Source organism: Phocoena phocoena, chromosome 15 (assembly GCF_963924675.1).
Source record: "Phocoena phocoena chromosome 15, mPhoPho1.1, whole genome shotgun sequence".
NCBI classification, from domain to species: domain Eukaryota; kingdom Metazoa; phylum Chordata; class Mammalia; order Artiodactyla; family Phocoenidae; genus Phocoena; species Phocoena phocoena.
The window spans coordinates 71627909-71650733 of record NC_089233.1 but is presented as its reverse complement, the minus strand read 5'-3'; the positions used below and the strand labels follow the sequence as shown (position 1 = coordinate 71650733).

At 46.1% G+C, this 22825-nt stretch overlaps 1 protein-coding gene across 3 annotated transcripts in view; it reads right to left on the bottom strand.

Annotated features, from left to right (window-relative positions):
• The window catches only part of TOX2 (TOX high mobility group box family member 2), a 137348-nt gene that overhangs the window by 61208 nt on the left and 53315 nt on the right, over positions 1–22825 (bottom strand). For all 3 annotated transcript variants that reach the window (XM_065892519.1, XM_065892521.1, XM_065892520.1), the window contains exon 2: positions 21900–21965. In XM_065892519.1, coding sequence (XP_065748591.1) covers positions 21900–21965 — 66 coding nt within the window. The remainder of the gene's footprint in view (positions 1–21899; positions 21966–22825) is intronic.

Below are 22825 nucleotides of genomic sequence, written 5' to 3'. Positions count from 1 at the left end.
GTAAACCACTGACAAGAAAAAGGAAAAAGGACACCCAAAAAAGGAATGAAAAATACATTGATTCTTTGAAAGTTGTTGAGAATCCCTTTGTGACAGAGTATAAGGCTATCATAAATGTTTATTATTTTCAGCTTCAATCTGTTGTTTAAATCTTCTAAATAATTATTAGTTTTCTTTTTGTTTGATCTATTGGTTTCTGAGACAGGTAGGTCAAAAAATTTCCACGATTGTGATGTCATCAATTTCTTCCTGTATGTCTATTTTTGGCTTCATGTATTTCAGAGCTATGTGTTTAAGTATTTACATATTAATGATTATTGTATCTTCTTGGGGAAGGGTACCTTTCATTATTCAATGGTTTATCCAATTAATGCTTACTAGAAAGTTCTCAGACTGACATTTGGATTACCCACTTCCATCACCCACCCCGATGCTGTATAGGCAGAAGATTCACTGAGGGGGGATCTATAGGAGTAGAGTGTGATTTGGCTTTCCTTCCATCCTGAAACCCCACTTTCGAGCCAAGTGAGAAAGACCCCAGTAGCACAGCTTGTTGGGACTCGGAATGCAACACAAAAGGGGAGGTGGCACCTCATTCCATGATGAGTCTGGTGAGAAAGAAAGAGCTCTCAGGAGGACCCAACTTGTGTCCCCAGAGTTGAGAGGCTCTGAGACTAGAAGGTTTTGAAAGATGGGAGGAGAGCAGAAGCTGCCTGAAATGTCAGAGATTGAGAGAATGAGAGCGAGTCAGAGAGCAATCTGCATGTCCCTGGTTTGGCAAGTTAAGGATATGTGAGTTGCTGGGGGCAGGTGAAAGCTAAGGACAGCGGTTGGCTGAAGGCATCTAAAGAGGTCCCACCCAAGATGGTAGCCTGACAGGGCAGGGGGATCTCAGCAGCAGGAGGTATGTCAACAGGTATACCACCCACAGAGCAGGTCACAAGAGGTGAGCTGCAGAGTGAATCCCCAGCTCAGTATGCCCCATGGAAAAGAGCCAGCGTGTGAGAGCCTGCTATAGCAGCAGGCACGGAGGGTAGGACTTCAACAGTACCAGTCAGCAAGAGGTTTTGACCCTAGTCCTTAATCCTGCCTTACCCTGTCCTGACCCTGGAGTCTCCAGCAGCATCACAGGAAATGGACGTGGATGGAGAGGTAACGGACCACCCCCATGTCCACTGCAGGTTTCCAAGACAATGAGCCAGGAAGGAAAGAACATGGGATGGACCGCTGCTTTCTTGTATCCTGTGGAGTCCAGTCCGCTGAATAACCCAGAGTGACAGCAACAACACCTTATGTTGACACAGGACTTTGGGGTTCCAAATGCTTCCACATATTACAAATATTTTCCCATAAAAGCCTGAAGATTCTTGGAATACATAATCAGTGAGTACTTTTTTTTTTTTTTTAATCTACAGAAAGAACGCTGTCTTTGGACTTAGACTGACCTGGGGGAATTCCAATCCTGCCACTTACTTGCTGAGAGACCTTTGGCAATTTATCCCAACTACCTACTCCCGAGTGTCTTTATCTACAAAACCCCACCTAACAGCTGAGAGAATTATATGAGGAAACAGATGTGAAAACACAGGAACAGAAGTCAACACAAATCCCCTCCCCCGCACCCAAGGAGGGGAAAAAAGCAAGACCTCAGGGTGTAAGAAGAACAAGTGTTAGGTATCTTTTCCGTTTTGGAAACTGAGGTTCGAAAAGGCAAAATGACTTATCCAAAGTCACATGGGTAGCATTTATGGTAACAAGGACAAGAAGCCCTGACTGTCTGGGGCCAACACATCCTCTACCATTATTCATGCCCCTCCTCACACGTACATCAATCCTGATTAGCCCAGGACAGTCCTGTTTTATGCCTCTTGTTCTGGGGTAATTTTTAATAGTGCCTTCTTTCACTTTAAAATTGTCCTGGTTTGGACAATAAACTATATGGCCACCTACCATCCTAACAAATTAAACCTACAGCCTATAAGAACATCTCAGCTAGAGGACTGGCATTCAATTCAGTGTTTCCTGACTCTGTTTTCAAAACAAGGAAAATGGCATCCTACCCAAACCTGAAACCCCATCAACTGGATCAGGGCACCCAGCACCATAACTTCTTATTATGTGTACAGTAATTTTATGGAATTCAGTGGGGACTGAAATGCAATTTTGTCAGGATTGTCTGTGTCCATAATGACCGAGTCAAATTAATCATCTTGGATAATACCCCCGTGTCACCCGTCCCAGAGATGTTTAATAGAATCTTTCTGATTCATGTCTCGCAGACCATCAGATCTGGAGTATTGCCACCCTTCTGAAAATCGGTACAATTATGTCTTCTGGTTGGGCTATCATTTTCCAGGACTAAAAAATGCTTCTTAAAAATAAATAAATAAAATCCTATGCCACATATAAGCGAAGCAGGAGTGAAAAAGCCATATTGTTAAAGTTAAATGTGGATTCTGGAGGTGGTGGGGGAGAGGAGTATGTAATAGCTTTTTAAGCCTTTATTTACAGGCAGAACCTCCAAGTCATGGCAACAGGGAAGGAGGAGAGTGTAGAAAACTCTCCCACTGGTGAGTTGGATCGCAGCAGACAGAGGCATCATAATGTGACAATGACAACCAGTCACACGTGACATGAGTTTTGTTTTGACTAAAACTATGTCTGGGAACAAACATGATAATCCCTGTGTGTTTTTTTTGCTCAGAAAATTATCTGAGTCAATTTAAGTTTCCAGCAGCTTTCCAGACAGATACACTTGTGGGGAATGTTTCTGGAAAAATGAGGAATTAGCAGTGGGGTTCCCTTCTTTAGGAGGAATCAGTCCCAGCAGAACTGAAGTAGCAAGGCTGGGGATAACTTGGGGCCACAGCTTTTGAGTAAGAGGGAGTGGCCTGAGCAGCAGGCATTACCCCATTTTACAGATAAGCAAGCTCACTTTTCCAGTAAGTGGCAGAGTTTTATTTTCATAACATATTTTTTTACAATCACATATCCAACTGCCTCTTTGACAGTTCCCTTGGATGTCCTAGAGGACAGGTCTGCAAATTTTTTCTGCAAAGGTACAGATAATAAATCTTTTTGGCTTTGTGGGTCAGTCTCTGTTACAACTATTCAACTCTGCCGCTGTAGCATGAAAATAGCCATAGACAATATTGAAACTAATGAACAAAGCTGTGTTCCAATAAAGCTTTATTTACAAATGACAAGTGGTGGGCCAGATTTGGCCCATGGGCCACGGTTTGCTGACCCTTGTCCTAGAGGTGGTTTTTCTTCTCCATAGAACTTTTAGCATCTAACACACAATATTCTTGACTTTTTAAAGGTACTTATTGCCTGTTCCTGTCACTAGAATGTGAATTCTGCTGTTTGGTCACTGATTATCCCAAGGGCCAAGGACAGTGCCTTGCACATAGTAGGGCCTCAATAAACATTTGCTGGATGAAATAATACATGAATGAATGAGAATAGGGGTGGTGGACTATTGCGTTTGCTGCTGTATCTCCAGCACCTAGAACACTGCCTGGCACACAGTAGGTACTCAGTAGACTTTTTTTTTAATGAATGAATGCATGAAGGAATTTACTGATGGCCCACTGTGGTAGAGGGCTGGGCTCTGCACTATTTTCCCTGTAGGCTCTAAGAAGTCAGCAAAGGTCTAAGGTGGTCTTCTCCTTAGAGATGCTGCTTAGTACAAAGTAATTCTAACTTGACCCATGAGGGTCTCTTGGTTCCCTGTCCCCATCTTAGAAATCATCTTCCCATGAATGTGTGTGAATTCCAGCTCTACCCTTGGCAGTCTGTGTAACCTTGGGAAAGTCACTGCTCCTTTCTGGGCCTCAGTTATACCACCTGTGAAAAGAGGGATTTGGACCAATGGATTTTTTTTTTTTTTTGTGGTACGCGGGCCTCTCACTGCTGTGGCCTCCCCCGTCGTGGAGCACAGGCTCCGGACGCGCAGGCTCAGTGGCCATGGCTCACGGGCCCAGCCGCTCCACGGCATGTGGGATCTTCCCGGATCGGGGCACGAACCTGCGTCCCCCGCATCGGCAGGCAGTCTCTCAACCACTGCGCCACCAGGGAAGCCCCAATGGATTTTTTAAACCCAAATTTAATTAGGTGTGTGCCACCAATTCACAGGTACACAGGCAGACATGAGGCAGTGATGATTTTAAAAGCACTTTTAAATGATGAGTAGGCTCTCCAGTTGTTTGTGTTAAAATAGCTTCTGGAAAAAAATTATGTCTATTTGCAGCTTTTTTTTCTTTTCCATTTCTACCTTTTGAAAACGACAGAAGTAGCATCACCTAAAAATGTGCCCAGCCAGCTGCCTGGGGATGAACGCACTGAAGTTCTCAGTGCCTGGCCTTTGTGAGTGCTCTGAGGTCCTATGACACTGGGATAAGCAGGAAAGTCCCCCAGTTCATGCTGCTCCAGGCACAGTGCCCTGCTCAGACCCTTCCAAGGCTTACTGCCTTCACAGCAGGGTCCCGGTATCTGTCTGGCATCCAAGGACTCCTGCACCCGATCCTGCAGCATCACCTGACACCGGGCACAGTGAGTCACTGAAGACCTCAGGCACTGATGATAACGTTGGTGATGCCCTGGTATCACCAGGCCCCTGGGCGTGCTGGACCCTCTGCTCAGGCCATTGTCCTCCCAGGTGACACTTGCTCATCCTCAGAACTGCCACAATACTCTTCCACCTTCCCAGGCACGGAGTGGGCACAGCACTCTAAGCCTGCTCTGTACAGAATGGAGCAAGGCCTCCTTCTGTGGCCTGGACCACATGCTCCTGTTAATATGCTCCAAAAGTTCCATCAGAAGACTGCAACCCAGAGCTCATCCACTCCCCTAAGGTTTATTGTGCCTCTTCTGTGAGCCAGCTTGTGCTGTCCTGCTTCTCTTCAGCTTTGTTCAAATAATAATAACAGCAAAAATCTACATAGTACTTACCATGTACTAAGTGCATCCCTGTCCTATGTACTTTTCATACATGACTTTATTAGTCTTTACAACAACTCTAGGAGGCAGGTCCTATTATTAAACCTATTTCACAGAGGAAGAAAGGGAGGCACTGAGATGTAAAACTTGCTGAAAGTCACACAGCTGGGAAGGGTTAGAGCCAGGATGCCAACCCAAAAGGCTACTAGCTCAGGGGATCTGAATCCTTCCAACAACCACCGATGACCTTGGAAGCAAATCCACCTTCAGCCGAGCCTTTGGATGAGACTGCAGCCCTGATCAACATATCAACTGCAGTCTCATGGCAGATCTTGAGCCAGAGGCACCCAGCTAAGCCACAACTGGATTTCTGACCCACAGGAATTACGAGACAATTAATACATGTTATTATTATATTTAAAAGCCTAGCTCATGAATTGGTACTCTTAATAACTGTGTGATTCTGCCTCTTTATAAATAGGAGGGGGAATTCCCTGGTGGTCCAGTGGCTAAGACTCCACACTCCCAATGCAGGGGGCCCAGGTTCGACCCCTGGTCAGGGAACTAGATCCCACATGCCGCAACTATGAGTTCACATGCCGCAACTAAAGATCCCACATGCCGCAACTAAGACCTGGCACAGCCAAATAAATAAATAAATATTTAAAATAAATAAATAGGAGGGATGGGCTCCCTCAGGAGCGATGCTGAAGTTCTGTGTTGATTCTGTCTCTATGGGCAGCTCCCAGCTGCCTCATCCCTCATTCTCTGATCTCTCCTCTTTAGCAGTCCTCAGGTGGGCATATGCCTGTGCTCTGCTTATGAGTCCCCTGAACGTGGACCCTCCCTCTTAATGCTTTAGGGAGACACTGTACCTCACGCCATGACTCTCAATCTGTAATGTGCACACAAATCACCTGGGGACCTTGTGAAAATGCAGGTTCTGATTTAGGAGGCTGGGGTGGGACCTGAGATGCTGCATTTCCAGCAAGCTCCAGGGGATGCTGCTGGCCCATGGGTCACACTGTGGATAGCAAGGCCTTAGGTATTCAAAGCATAGACTTTGACCCAGACAGACCATGGTCCAAATGCCAGTTCTGTCACATCCCGGCTAGGAGTCCTTAACCTCTGAGAGGTAAAAAGACTTACCCAAGGTCACATAACAAACCTGGAGCCACAAACAGAATGCTGTGTTCTGACTTCTAGTCTAGAGTCTCAAAACTACAGCTAAACCCACCCTCCTGAGTTCTGGGCCTGGACATGGGTGTCTGGGTTTGTGCATGTATATGCCCTGTATTATGTGTCACATATGTAAATGAGTGTGTGTGCAGACACGTACATATGCTTCAAAAGTGTGTACGTGAATGTGCGTAATGTCAGCACATGTGCCAGGGGATTTATGAGAGTTTTCATTTATTCATTGACTCCTTCATTCAGCTCCTACTATGTGCCAGGTCCCCACTCCAATGAAGCCAACAGTCTAGGAGGAAGGCAACCATAACGCAAATAAAAAACTCATTTGTGTGTGTCTGTATGTGTGTGTATTGCTCACAACAGCTCCAACAGCTAGGTGCCCTTATCCATTTCACTGAGGAAACCGAGGCACTGAGAGGTTTAGTAACTTGCCCAGGGTCACAGAGTGATCCTTAACGCATGCAAAGGTGTGTATCAGCAAGCATGCTGGGGTGAGTGTGATGTGCACATATGCTTGTACTTGTGCATGAATGTCTGCAAACAAGCATGTGTGTGTGTGTGTGGAGTGTGCATGCACCAGGAAGCACTTTTCCACAGATATCTCCAAATACTCCATAAACAAGATTTTCTAGCACCACAACATAGCATCACAACAAAACACACATGCACGCACATTGTTTTTAGATGTTCGTATTTTCAAAGTTTTCCTAAAATTCTGTCCACAGAGAAATGGGGGTGAAGGTGGGGGCCTGCAGAGCAGAGCAGATCCAGGGAAGCCTACACCACCTGTTTCCCTGGGGCAGCCATGGCTGGAGCACTTTCACAGCCCATCATCCATTATGAGGCTAAAAGAATTTTTCCCCTCCCAAGAAGTTAAATCAATTGCTCAGGCTGTAAAGGGCTAGTCCAGCCACACCCCCAGTGGGAATGCACCACCCTGGTGAGCTGACTGACACAGATACAGATGACCAAATCTGGCTAGGTTCCCTTCCGCATCACACCACCTCTCCCAAAATAGAGACATCTACACAGATGCCTTGATAATTCTTTTTCCTCTTTATGGAAGCATAGGATATCAACAGAAAGTGCTCAAGGCATAAAGGGACAGCTCAATGACGAATCTTCATGAAGCAAACAGACTTGTGTAAACAGCACCCAAATGAGGGGAGAAAACCTACCAACATTTTCAAAGCCCCTCAAGGCCCCTCATTACCACCCCCATCAGGACACCACAACTCAGATCTCTATCATCATAAAATAGTTTTGCCTGTTCACGTGCTTTATGTAAATGAAATCATATGGAATGTTCTGTTTGGGTGTTTGGCCTCTTCCACTCAACCTGGTATTTGTGAGATTTATGCACGTGGTTATAAATCACTCCTCGTTGCTACGTAGTACTCCACTGTGTAAGAATATTCTGCAATCATCTATCCAGTCTGCTGTCGATGGGCGTTTGGATTGTTTTCAGTTTCATGCTTTTAAGAAAAGTGCTGCTGTGAACATTCTTATATGTGTCTTTGGGTGATCCGATGAATGCATTTCTGTCGAGTGAACACCTAGTGGTTGAATTACTGGGTCACAGAGCTTTAGATACTGAGAACTGTTTTCCAAAATGGTTGTACCAATTTTACACAGCAATGTATGAGGACACCAGTGCCTGCACATTCTTGCCTGACCGGGTATGTCTGTCTTTTCCATTTTCTGCATTTTGAGGGGGGTATTTAATAATGTCAAAATGCTTCCTCACCCCTTTTCTTGTTCTTCTTCTCCCATTGCTATGTCCGGCAATGTTTATTAAGGCCAGCAGGAAGAATAAAACTACAACTGCTCCATGTTTATACATCACACAGATACAACACACCCACCCTTGAGGGCCATCCCAGCACATTAAATAACCCAAAGTAGCACAGAGTGACGCGAAAGGCCTTGAGCTGTTATAGACAACTTTATTTAAGGTTTTCTTCAGGGGGCTTTCAACAGGACATTCCACCTCAGAATGCAAAGCAAGGCTTCCGCAAGGCTCTCCGGAAGCCATCTCTCTCCCCAAAGCCAACGCTCATTCCTATGGCTTATCTCCCCAGCCTTCCCCAGCCAGGCACACCCTCCCCTCCAGGCTGTGCACCCCAGCTCCCCCAGGTTCCTGAGAGCCGCCCTCTTCGCTCGATGCCCTTGGGTAGTTGTTCAGACTCTGCCACCCGCAAACAAGTGCCTCTCTGAGGCCCCAGTGCTGGCCTGGCTTGAGGGTATCTGGGCTGGATTTCTGTTTACCTGAAACACAAGCCTCATCTAATTCATTCCACCCCAGTCCTATGTTAAAAAAAAAAAAATGTTCCCTGAAAACTGGAGCCACCAAACATTTACCTAGCTCCTTCACTTTTTGCTTCTCTTCCCTGCACTGCAAATTCTATCAACAAAAACAAAAACTTTATCAAGTTCCTATCATATCTAGCACTGATTGAGCTGGTTACCTTAAACCCATTCACCTGGTCCTCTTAACTAACCCACACCCACTTAACCAGTCTAACTCAACTGAACTACTTAACTAAGCTACACCCACTTCTGGTTTTTTTAACCTGCAAGATAGGTAATAATACCCCCATTTTACAGAACTAGAAAGTGAGAACAAGAGAGTTTAAGTAATTTGGTCAAGGTCACACGGGAGAACAAGACAGAAGTAGGAGTCCCATGGAGCGCAGACCTGTCACTCACTGGCACCTGACTCACATCACGCCCGCACCTTTGTTCCCCATCAGTCTCAGGCTTTGAGTATATGAGAGACAGAGACACTGGCTGTCTAGACCACACAAAAGCCTTTTAATGTTAATGATATGTGAATCAAGGAGGCTTGGCAAGCCCAGCTGTTCCCTGGAGCACTGGCTTAGAGGGTGGTCAAAGCGGGGAGAGTGGGGAGGGGTCAGATATCTTCAATGCGCTGGCGATTATCAGGAGGCATCTTCTACTATTTTTGTGATTTTTTGGGGGGGGGCATTTATTGACACATTTAAAAGCAACATAATTCTAATATCATCTATTCAATTTCAACCCTTCACATAATTTGATTGGCATTACATTAAATAGCTGACTTGTCTCCTCTTTGCTGATATTTCTTTTTTTTTTTTTTTTTTTTTTTGCTGTACGTGGGCCTCTCACTGTTGTGGCCTCTCCCGTTGCGGAGCACAGGTTCCGGACGCGCAGGCTCAGCGGCCATGGCTCACGGGTCCAGCCGCTCCACGGCATGTGGGATCTTCCCGGACCGGGGCACAAACCCGTGTCCCCTGCATCGGCAGGCGGACTCTCAACCACTGTGCCACCAGGGAAGCCGTGCTGATATTTCTGATGCTGTTTTTAATCTCCTGTGCCCAGCATGTCCTGGGTGGATGACTTTGGCAAGCTGTTTTACCTTCCTGAAAGTCAGTTTCTTCATCTGTAAAATGGGTACTTTAATAGCACCTCATGCTGACTACCATTTGCCATGCACCGAGCCCTAAAATAAAAACTTTGGGTATAAACGTATCTTATTTACTTCCTCCCACATCATTTTGAGGAACTTCTAAAGACAAAATTGAGGCTCAGAAAAGTTGGTTGACTTGTCCAAGGTCGCCCAGCCATGAAATGTCAAGACCAGAATTTGAGCCCAGGTCAGTTTGTTTTCCCCTGTCATTACCTTTATAACTCATCTGACCAACAACATCTCTTTATTGCTGCCCATGATGGGCTGAAACCTCACTCAGAGCCACTAGACTCCATCTCAGGGGCCCCTTCAGCCTAGGGGCGACTCAGCCAGGTGGGGGAGACCAGTCTCTGGCCACTTGAAAAGACACTAGGGACTTTCCTGGTGGTGCAGTGGTTAAGAATCCACCTGCCAATGCAGGGGACATGGGTTCGAACCCTGGTCCAGGAAGATCCCACATGCTGCAGAGCAACTAAGCCCACGTGCCACAACTACTGAGCCCATGTGCTACAACTACTGAAGCCTGCGTGCCTAGAGCCAGTGCTCCGCAACAACAGAAGCCACCGCAATGAGAAGCCCACGCACAGCAACGAAGAGTACCCCGCTCGCTGCAACTAGAGAAAGCCCACACGCAGCAATGAAAACCCAACACGGCCAAAAATAAATAAATAAATAAAGAGACACCAGTCCCTCCTAGAGTCTCAGGCAGGAGGTGGAAGAGGCTGACCCATCAAAAGACATAATCTAGAAGGTCCCTCAGAGGCACCCATTCAGCCCACATTCACAGATGCAAAAACCAGGGCTCAGAGAGGGCGCATGACCTATTCAAGGGCACACAGTGAGAGAGGCTGAAGAGGGCCAGAGCCAGGACTCAGCACCATCCTGGAAAGGTCCCCCATCTGGCCCATTTCGACTTCCTGATCACTGAGTGATCTTGCATTGCAGCAATGAACAAGTGTGTTAAATCAGGGACTCTCCTACCCTCCCCAGCAAAGACTCAGGCCCTACAGAGGATGCTGAGTTGCAGGTGGCTGGGAGTGGCCGAGGGGTGCTGTTTTAAAGAAAACCCTTGAAATTATGTCTCCAACCCAATGCTGTTCCCTCCCCCAACCCATAAACTTCCTGCACCATCTTCATTGTTTCCATCCCATTTAGAGAGAGTGAACGTTTCCTGGGATTCAATTTCTCTCATAATAGTTGGAAGGAAACAAAACTACATGCTGTAAACATTCACTGCATTGTACGAGAAACCTCAGCATTACGGGGGAGGTGTAATAAGTGCAGACCCAGGTCTCCCACCCCCAAGCCCCCACCCCACAAATCCATCCCCTAATGCCTCCCATGCCTGTGCCCTCAAATATCTAAACATCTCACAGCCAGGAATCTAGAGCTTTAAAATAAATATATATTTTTTAGCTATTGGAATACATAATTAAGATTGGTGAGGTGTAAGTACCGACTCCTTCTCAGCGGTTTTCTCTCAATGAAAACAAGAGAGGCTGGGCCATTTTTCTGAGCACGTGTGTAGGACAGATGAGGGAACATTCCTTAGTTCAGCCTGACATATACTCAATTCTCTCCATATACATATCATGGGTTTTTTCTTTTCCTTCCTTGCATTTTCTTCTCCAGCTGCGAAGTGATATTAAATTTCATCAGATTTGAACAAAATCTGTGGTCTTGAAACAGTTTCCCTTAAGGCCCCTCATATTTATTCAGAATTCATGAATCATGTTCCGATAACAGAACCGTAATTATTTTTAAAGTGTGATGTTTGTGGCTTTAATAGGAAATGCTTGCAAAAGGCCTTTTCTCTTTGCCTGTTTGTAATCTTAGCAGTAATCACTGCTGTTCCCTTCTCTGCACCACAGCAGGCAGAACACAATTTCATTTTCATATGAATCGGGAGCTCTTCACCCAGGTTTTAATTAAAGCAATAAAAGCCATGTCATCTTTGCCCTTTACGATGCACACAGATTCAGAGGCCAGAGTTAGTAAGCCTAGAATCTGAGATTTCAACAGTGGCAGGAGGTCTCTGGGTCCCGGGACATTTGCTGGAGGTTTTTTTGTTTCAAAAAGACTCAACCACCCCTCTCTCTGTGGCTGCAGTTTCCTTCTCTGTTAAACAGGAAAGCAACCATACCTGCCTGAGATGAAATGAGACCGGCCATGGAAAACATTTAGCCCCAGTGCCTGAGCCCAAGGAAGTTCCCAGTAAATGTTCATTAGCAGCAGCAGCAGCATTATTTAGGGCTGGAAAAAGCCTACAGACCATCTGCCTTCATTATTCTCAGGAGGGGACTGAGGCTCAGAGAGATACCAACACCAGGTGAAGGGAACAGGGCAGAGCTGAACCTGGAACCCAGAGCTCCTGGCTCTTTCCGCCTTCTGGGCATCCTACACTGCCCCCTGCTGGAAGGAGGCTGCGCATCGACCCAGTCTAGGTCTATGTTTGACCCAAGTGGTAAGAAAAACAGACCAGGCACCCCTGGGGATGGGGCTGGCATCCTTCTCTTTCTCCAAGGTCCCATCCAGACCACTGTCTACCTTCCCTACAAATCCCACCCCAGCCCACTCAGCTCCATCAGCATCCAGCGGCTCATGCATCTCCAGCTCACCTCCTTTCCCCATCATGCTCCCAGCCTTCAGATCTAGGCTCTGACTTCCCATCCATCGCAACCCAGCACCACCCCAAGTCCCTTCAGCTCGGCCACCACGCTGATGCTGGGCTCTCAGCTCCTCACTCCCCAGGAACGTCTGCTCCACTCTGTCAACACCCCCTCCCCAGACACACCCAAGACTCCATCAATGCCCATGGCTGCTCACCTTCGAATCACCACCCGCTTCCCACTCCGTGACTAAGGTGTCCTCACTGTCCAGCTCCTCCCTCAGGGACTCTCTGAGCCTGGGGTTCCCTCTCTTCTGTCCTTACCCAGCTTGGACTCCCTGGTCCTTCACTTCAGTCTCTCTTGGGCAACGAAGCTTGAGTGTCCTTCTGGTACACCTGCCTGGCAAATCCTTGCCCTGGATTCACCCAACTGTCTGCCCTTACAGCACCTGCACCAAGAACTCAGTCTTCCACAAGCCATGACAAATATCGCAGACCGCCCCCATCCCCTTAGACCTCCAGTGCCCTGACTGTCAGCAGGTGACCCAGCCATTCACCAACCTCTCTGAGAAGACAGGTGCATACAGGGGCGGACGCCCTCTGCTCCAAGCCATCCCATCTACAAAGCCACACTCCTTTCCTCCTTGGTCCCTGCTTCTGGCCAAGGCCAGAGCTTCTACCTCTGGGCAGGACCCACCCCTCCCACCCTCTCCCAAAACTTAAGCCATCAATTAACTCTTCCCTGTCCTGAGCCCTGAGCATCACCTCTTTTCTGGATGCCTTCCATCAAGATTAATTCTAAAGACTCTATCATCTTTAAAAAATCCTTCCAAGGAGTCCTCATCTCACTGAGTTATGGCCCTTGCTCTTGTCATCCCCAGCTAGACTTCTTAGACATTGTCTAGACTTGCCATTTACGTCCTCACCTCACACTCCCTCCTCCATCCACCCTGGGACCTGTAGGACATCCCCTACACATCAGAACTGCTTTTTCTGAGGTCCAGGATGACTTTCTCTTTGCTAAAACTATTGGACGTATCTCAGTTCCTATTCCAACCAACCCCTCAGAAGCATCGACCTTCTGCTTCTTCTTGTTTAAATTTTATTTAATTTTTTGAAGTAATACTAAATCCTCATGGTTGAAAACCCCTGAAAAGGTCAGTGAAAAGTCTTTTTGCTACTCTTGTCTACCTCCCAGTAACCAAAACACACACACACACACACACACACACACACACACACACACACACGATGTACAATGTCACTTTTACTAATTTCCATATATCCTTCCAGAGTTATACAAGCACACAGAAACATACATTCTTACTATCCTTTTGGCATAAATGGCAACATACTGTACTTACTGTTCACCATCTTGCTTTTTTCAGGAAATAATGTATCGAAAGAACTCTATCACTTCCAGCCACACAGTATTCCATTTGATATATGTACATAATTTCTGTAACTAATCCCATATTACTGCACATTTGGGGTTTTTTTCCAATTTTTTTGCCACCATAAACAGTAACAAAATGAATAATCTTGAATATGTCATTTCTCATATATGCAGATATATCTGTAGGATATATTTCCAAAAAGGGAATTACTGGGTGAAAGGGTAATGCGTTTGTAATTTTGATAGATGCTGCCAATTATCCTTTCATAAGGGTTATACCAATTTACTCTCCTTTCAGTGATGTATAAAAGTGCCTCTTTCCCCTCAGGGGTTCCAACACAGTGTGTTATCAAACCTTTGGATTCTTGCCAATCTAATAGGTGAAAAATGGTAGTTTTGCTTCTCTTATGAACTATTTTTAGCATTTTGTCATATATTTAAGATCCATTTATATTTCTTTCTCTGTAAACTATTAGTTCATATCTCCTGCCCATTTTTCCACCAGGGTTTTGAATTGATTTCTAGGAACTCTTTATATATGCGGGCAATCAGTCCTTTCAGTATACCATAAGTTGAAAACATTCTTGCCCAAGTTTTCATTTGTCTTTGACTTTACTTATGGTATTTTGAACATACCAAAGTTGTTTTGTATTTTAATTTATGGTCAATTTTTATGTCTTCTCTTTTAAGACTCTGAGTGGTGGAAATGCCTTTCCCACTCTGAAGCTGTAAAGTATACTTTAAAGATTTTTTTTCTGGTGCCTTTATGGTTTCCTTGAGTACATTTAAATCTTTGATTTATTTAAAGTTTATCCTTTGATAGGGAAGTAGCTGGATCCAATATCATTTTTCCCCAGATCCCCTCCCTCCTTCTTGGAACACTGCTATTGGCTTCTAAGACTCCATGTTCTCCTCCTACTTCTCCAGCCACTGCTTCTCAACCTTTCACGGTTGTCTTCTCCTCTACTTTGCCTTCAAATATTAGAGCTCAACATTTAAGAGTCATTGGTCCCCTACTCTTCTCACCCTCCTCTCTCTCCATAAATTTCGTTCTCTCAAGGTTTTAATACCATAAGCTGAGGACTTCCAAGTTCAGTTCCCCAATGAGCTCTAGACTTATACAACCATCTAGCTACTTAGACATCTTTACTTGGATGAACATCTCAAATGGAACATGTCCAAGTCTGGCCTCATCAAACCTGCACCTCCCTAGACCATCCCCAGCTTAGAAAGCTGTACCATCATGCTGGGAAAGAGACTCATCATTGAAGCCTGGGAGTCTCCTTTACTCCCCTATTTCTCTCTCCCTCTGCATCCATCATCATCAAGATCTTCCGGCTTTATTTCCAAAACACATCTCAGATCCATCCACTTCTTCCCATCTCCTCTTTGCCTCTACACAATCTAGGACAATACATCATCCTTCACTTGGACTATTACCACACCCTCCCATTTGGTCTTCCTTTATCCACTCTTGCCACTGAGAGCTTTTAAAACTGCAAATCTGATCACATCGTTCAGTCTCAGTCTCTCTCTGTCTCTCACTAACAAAGCCCAGTAACTTGCTTTGACTAATAAAATATGCTGGAAGTAGTCATGTGCCAGTTTTCTCTCTCTAACACACGCACGCACACATACACACACACACAAGCTCTTTCAATAATTCTTTTTAAAATTTATTTTATTTATTTATTTTTGGCTGCATTGGGTCTTCGTTGCTGTGTGCGGGCTTTCTATAGTTTTGGAGAGCGGGGGCTACTCTTCGTTGTGGTGCACAGGCTTCTCACTGCGGTGGCTTTACTTGTTGCGGAGCACAGGCTCTAGAGCGCAGGCTCAGTTGTTGTGGCGCACGGGCTTAGTTGCTCCGCAGCATGTGGGATCTTCCCGGAGCAGGGCTCGAACCCGTGTCCCCTGCATTGGCAGGCAGATTCTTAACCACTGCGCCACCAGGGAAGCCCCTCTTTCAATAATTCTTAAAACAAAGTCTGAAATATTTAGCAGAAGTGGTATTTATAGATGGACAATAGGCACATGAAAAGATGCTCAATATCTCTAATTATTAAAGAAATGCAAATCAAAACCACAATGAGGTATCACCTCACACTGGTCAGAATGGCCATCATTAAAAAGCCTACAAATAATAAATGCTGAAGGGAGTACGGAGAAAAGGGAACCCTCTTACACTGTTGGTGGGAATATAAATTGGTGCAGCCACTATGGAAAACAGTATGGAGTTTCCTTAAAAAACCTAAAAACAGAGTTGCCATGTGATTCAGCAATCCCAGTCCTGGGCACACATCCGGAGAAAACTCTAATTCAAAAAGATACATGCACCCCAGTGTTCACAGCAGCATTATTTACAATAGCCAAGACACGGAAGCAACCTAAATGTCCATCGACAGATGAATGGATAAAGAAGATGTGGTGCATATATATATATATATATATATATATATATATATATATATATAACTCAGTCATAAAAAAGAATGAAATAATGCCATTTGCACCAACACGGAGGGACCTAGAGATTATCATACTAAGTAGTCAGAAAGAGAAAGACAAATACCATATGATATCACTTATACGTGGAATCTAAAATATCATACAAATGAACTTATTTACAAAACAGAAACAAACTCACAGACATGGTTACCAAAGGGGAACGGGGTGGGGGAGGGAAAAATTAGGAGTTTGGGATTAGCAGACACAAACTACTATATATAAAATAGATAAACAACGAAGACCTACTGTATAGCACAGGGAACTATATTCAATATCCTGTAATAAACCATAATGGAAAAGAATATGAAAAAGAATATATGTGTGTACATATATATGTGTGTGTGTGTCTATATATATATAGCTGACTCATTTTTCTGTACACCAGAAACTAACACAATGTTGTAAATCAATTATACTTCAATTAAAAAAAAAAGAAGTGGTATTTACAGCCATGAGAGTGGAAAACTCTACCCACAACTCGGAAGGCTGTAATGAGGAGGTGACATTTGCAGTGGCCATGAAAGAACAAATAAGCATTTGCTGGGTAAAAACGGCCAGGGGATTCCCATCAGAGGAAACACCGCACACAGAGGCGCAAAACTGTAAATGAGCACAAGAAGTGACCAGAGGTTCGTCTCGAGTGACCAAAGCATTATTTATGGTAATAAAAACAATAAAAAGAAGACATAGGCAGTTGTTTTGAACACTGGCACTTTACATACTATCTTAGGTTAGATCCTCTTGAAGTAGAGCTGAGATGGAGATTCCCATGAGAGTAACTTACTGAGAAGTGACTTTAGCAAAGGGGAGGGAGGGAAGCAGGAGAGGGCATGTGATGGAGCTGAGTAAGGATGTGGTCTCAGCTAGAGTTGGCTGGAACTCCATGGGGAGTGGCCCAGTTGGTCCCCCTTGAGACAAGGGGTGGGGCCTTCTAGACCATCTCCCATTCCCTTTCCTGGTTCATGGTTCCCGTTTGGCAGAGAATTCTCTAAGGAAGCGTCAGCTGTGAATAGGTAACAGCCAATACTCACAATAGCTGGATAATGGATGTCCTGAGCTGATGAAGGGAATCTGCAGGGGAGGTACCAACAGAATCCACATCGTACTCCTCGTTTACTTCTCAAAACACCTTAGGAGGCAATCATTACTCCTCCCATTTGACAGAAACCTGACATAACTTACACAAGGGCATCTGGCTGGGATGTGGAAAAGCTGGAATTTGAATCCAGGACTGCTAAGACCCAAGCCTAGTTCCTTTCCTCTTCACCCTCATCCCAGGAAGAGGGAGAATCTTTCTGGATCACTTAACCAGGAAATATCAATCCCTGTAACTCCTGAATGGGGAACCCTCTCAGGAGGGGAACGAGCTGATCTCTACTGGGCCCTCCACCCCTAGAAGTTGCTGACGGGCCAGAAACCATGCCTGACAACTGCATCTTGAGCTCAGACTACCCAGGAAAGTCTGGTACAAAAGAAACTCAAGGTCCAGGGAGGTAGGAAAAGTGATAATATATGAAAACTAAGGCAGCTATTCAGGAATTTTGGAGAGACTTGCAAAAAGCAAACAATGAAGCGAGCATTTGCAAAAGAAACTTCAAGCCCATAAGAACTCGTCTGAAAGTTTTTACAAGGGGACACAGTTGGCTAATACATATCCTGTAGGAACCTCTGTCTCAGCTGCAGAGATAAAGAAGATGGTGTTTCAGGAGGTTAAATTAAAGAGCAGGTTTTTAACACGATAAAATTGCACTTTCTGGAAGCAAACATCTTCCAGAAATGGCTTCCTGCTTACATAGAGAGCTTTGCACATAGAAGGTGCCCAATAAACATGTGGTGAATAGATGAAGCTTGCATTTAACTGTATTTATAAAATGCATTTCATGCCATTTAGAGTGTTTATCCTCTGAATCCTCTATCAGCTATGAGACCTTCATTTGCCCACATGTGTATGTCAGTCCTTCAATAATTGGGACAATACAATTCCTACAGCTGATGAGCCTATACAACATGACTGGGTATTCACGTAAAAATGTGCATGTGTGGGTTCAAGCAAGCATTCCAGGGAAGAGACTGGAAGGAAAGGTAGAGAACTTCTGCCATTAAGAACTACAGGCCTTGTCCATCTACAGATGAATGGATAAAGAAGATGTGGTAAATATACGCAATGGAATATTACTCAGCCATAAAAAAGGACGAAATAGTGCCATTTGCAGCAACATGGATGGACCTAGAGATTATCATACTAAGTGAAGTAAGCCAGACAGAGAAAGACAAATATCATATGATACGACATATATGGAATCTAAAAAAATGACACAAATGAACTTATTCACAAAACAGAAATAGACTCACAGACATAGAAAACAAAATTATGGTTACCAAAGGGGAAAAGGGAAGGAGGGATAAATTAGGAGTTTGGGATTATACACTACTCTATATAATATAGATAAAAAACAAGGACCTACTGTATAGCACAAGGAACTATATTCAGTAGCTTGTAATAACCTATAATGGAAAAGAATCTGAAAAAGCATATATATACATATATTTATATATATAAAATAACTGAATCACTTTGCTGTATACCTGAAACTAACACAACATTGTAAATCAACTATACTTCAATAATTAAAAAAAAAAAAAAAAGCTAGAGGCCAGTGGAGCCCCACCAAGCCACAGGAGCTGCAGGTCCCAGAGGAGTCTTACTCTTCAGTAAAATCAGTGTGAACTACGTGGCACATGCTTCCCATACGTGATAGTTTGTTAAAAGACCACACTGCTTGGCAGCACCTCCCATCAACAGAGTCTATTTCCCCATTCCCCGACTCTAGACTGGCCCTTTGTCTTGTTTTGACCACATTCTATAATATGTTAGAAGTAGTCATATGCCAGCTGGAAGCCTAGACCTCAAGAGGTCTTGCAGTTTGGGCTCTTGCTGCTCTGGGAGCCCTTTTCCCACCACGTGAACAAATTCAGGCTAGCCTGCTGGAGCACAAGAGACCATCTGGCATAGAAGGGAGTCCTCCATACCAATCAGCCCACAGCCTACCTGGCTGCTGACTGCTGCCACTTAAATGATCCTAGCCATGACCAGAAGAGCCACCCAGCTGAACTCAACCAAATTGCCAAGCCATGGAATCATGAACTAGATAAATATTTATTGTTTTAAGCCACTAATTTTTTGGGGTGCATGTTATGCAGCAAAAGCTAACTGATACGGGGCTTCCCTGGTGGCACAGTGGTTGAGAGTCCGCCTGCCAATGCAGGGGACACGGGTTCGTGCCCCAGTCCGGGAAGATCCCACATGCCGCAGAGTGGCTGGGCCCGTGAGCCATGGCCGCTAAGCCTGCGTGTCTGGAGACTGTGCTCTGCAACGGGAGAGGCCACAGCAGTGAGAGGCCCGCGTACCACAAAAAAAAAAAGCTAACTGATACACTATAATAAGTCTAGATTGTAATTGCTAAGTCTGCTCACGTCAAGGTTGGCTTGTGCCACCACGTGGACTCAGAGAATCCTGATATCTTCTCTATAAAGTTCTAAGTTAGGGAGACTCTCTGAGTGACAGCACAAGAGACTTGGAAGGACCCTTAGGGAGTCCAACCACCTCGTTACACTGTTAAGGAAATGCATTCATTACATAAGTATTTCCTGAGTGCATCCTTTGTGCCAGGCATTATGGCCCAACAGGGGGGCACAACAGTGAATAAGAGAGACCAGATCCTGCTCTCAGGGAGGCCACAGTCTAGGATAGAAACCAGATGTTATTCAAGTCAACCCACAAAGCAGACAACCACAGTGACAAACGCTGTGAACTAAAAGGACATGGTACCATGAGACAGAATTACAGAGAAGGGACCTAACTTGGATTTGGGGGTCACCAAGAGCTCTCTAAGGAAGTTACATTTAGGCTGAAGCAAGTTGGTGGCAAACTTGCGGTGGGAACGGAGCTCTCCACAGACACAGCAAGCTGTGTGGATCTTTGAGTCCCATCCCTGCAGGTTCAAATTCCATCTGTACTGCCCCCTGGCTGAGTCAGTCAACATCCTTGAGCCTCAGTTGCCTCATCTATGAAATGGGGTTAACGATACTGTCTTACTTCTTCATGGTATGTCTCAAAGCGGTCGTGAAGGTCAGCTGAAATAACCACTGAGAAAAGGGCAAACTGTCGAGTGTTGGGTGAACAGCTGAAGCTACTGTTAGCAACTTGGCGGGGGGTTATTTATTTGTTCTCCAGCTACCCTGAAAAGGACTGTGCCACCCTCTGCCCAAGCCTAGAGGAGACGCGGAGCCCCACTGAGTCCCACTTGCCCTTCTTGGTGGAAGCACAGTACCAACCGTCTCCACTAGGGACTGAGCCAGTGCCGACTCCAGCACAGCACGGTTCTGAGAGCCAGGGCTCAAGACGTTAGCAAAATGCAGTTGAAACATTGTGAAGGGGCTCGGATACGGTGTTCAGAAGTAAACTCTGGTCTTTTGAGACCATCACATTTCCAAGTGGATTATGGACAATTCAGTGACTTCTGTGATCTCTTCCAAAATGAGCATTCCCAGGACTGGAGTCTGGCTCACCAGTTCTTGCAGCTTGGCACAAGTCAGAGCAATATACCGGCAGCTTCTCAGCAGGCCCCCTGGTGCTCACACGGTCACAGGCCATAGACGGGGTACGGCCTGGCGGGTCCACAGGCACACCCCTGCAGTGGCAGAGGAGGGGGCTGCAGCGCCCTGTAACAGAGGAGCTTCCACGCCACGCTGGGATGATAACAGTATCTCCCCTCACCGGCAGTGTTCCCTAAGGGCCACAAGCCCATGTCTCTCTCATCTGTGTCCCCTACAGTACCTCTCACAGAGTGGGGCACATAAATGTTTGTGAATTAATAGGCTTCTGTTTCCCCAGCTGGAAAACGTGGTCCCAGTCACCCAACTTGGACTGCCATGACCTCCATGACTACATAGCCGGGGGCGGGGGGCAGCAGCTCCAGGGACAGGCTTGTCCTCCAGCTCCCCAAGTTTCTCAGCAGCTATGAAACCCCTCTGCCCTCCATCCAGCACCCTGAGCTGCTGCCACCCAGCAGGCACCACTGCTTTAGGGAAGCATCTTCCAGGATGTTTGTGGGACCCTCCATGGGGCCCCAGACTATAGTGAGGACCTTCTCTGGCATCTGAGTCTCTAGCGAGGATACGCCCAGCTGAGAGAAACCTTAATTTCCAGAGACCAGGCTCTCAGTGGCAAATCTGTCCAACTGGCATCTGGGACTCCCAAGGGGCTGGGCTGGAGCTGGGGACAGTCTTGCCCGGGGATGACTCAGCCCCTTTCACTACCAAGAAAAGCTGCACAGAAAGCCTCCGCTCTCCTCCCTTTTCACCATGTCCACAACCCTCCCCAGCGGGCAGGAGAGCCCCGAATGCTGATACGTGGGTGTGAGCACCTCCACGCCAACATCTGCCCCCATGGGTGCTGTGTGGTGACGAGAGGCAGGCAGCACCAGACAGCATGTGACATCTTTATTCGTTGCTGCTGAAAACTTCCCCTCTGTGCATGGAAAGTGCAGACAACACATTTCGAGTTTTATCAAGTTTTCAATGATGCCCATTGTAAGCCAACAGTAGCCAGGTAGTTGATGCACAGAAAACACTACAGTCCCAGTGTGATTGCCCAGTTGAGGGAGACTCAACTGATATTCTTGATCATTCTAAGACAGGACAACAGTGGGCTGAGCTACCTGCTCTGCACCCCTCCCATCCCACCCCGGGAGCAGCTTGGCTCCAGCCAGCCCAAGGCTGGACAGGGAGGACGGGGCACCCACCTGGCTGGTTGATAGAAGCTCTGGGTTTCCGTCACTCATCCCCACGTAGGCACTCTCACCATCAAACTGGAACAGAGAAAGAGAGGCAGCTCTGATGAAAATGTTCTCAAGAAGGGCCCAGGAGAAGCCAGAGGAGGTCAGGGGACTAAAAGCACCGAGGGGAAAAGACTCTGGAGCCTGGAGAAGCAAAGACTGAGCCCAAGATGCCCAGTCCCCATTTCAGTAGGACTCCCTCTAGGGTAGAAGAAGCAGTCCTCATTCTGTGACCTCTGATGGCTTGGGTTCATCACACTTAGGATGCAGAGAGGAAAACCTTTCTGCCCTTTATACCTTGTCCATAGATGTGTCAGGCTGCCCTGTCAGATACTGAGCTCCCCATCTCTGGAAGTATGCAAATATTTCTCCTGGCCAAAATGACATCAGGCTCTCAGCTAGAGCTGGAATTCCACAAGCTGGAGAGAGGCCAAGGTCTCCAGAGCCTTGGGATCAGGACAGCCTGCCCCGACCCATCCTCTGGGTCTTACCATCCCAAGTGGCTCTGCCCCCTCACCTTTGACCCTTAGGCAGTGAGGACTGTGGTAAAAACCAGGTATAGGAACTACACCCTGTGTTCTGAGCAGCTGCCAAGGCTGGAGTTGTCTGCAAGAGGGAGCAGGTGAAGCGGGAGAAGCAGGGGCTCCGGGGCCACTGGCTCCCCTTTTCCCTGATGTGTGATCTTGAGCTGGTGTCTGAACTTCTGAGGTGCCACATCTGTCAAATGGGGACAACGACAGTAGGCCTCTCTCCAGGGGATGCTGCACTGAAACGTGCAAAGCACTTGGCTCAATTCCAGTTCCCTTCGCTCGAGACAAGTGTCTTGGGTCGGGTTCTCTAGAAGCAGAGCCTGAGACAAGGGTTCAAATGCATGTGATCTTTGAGAAGTGCTC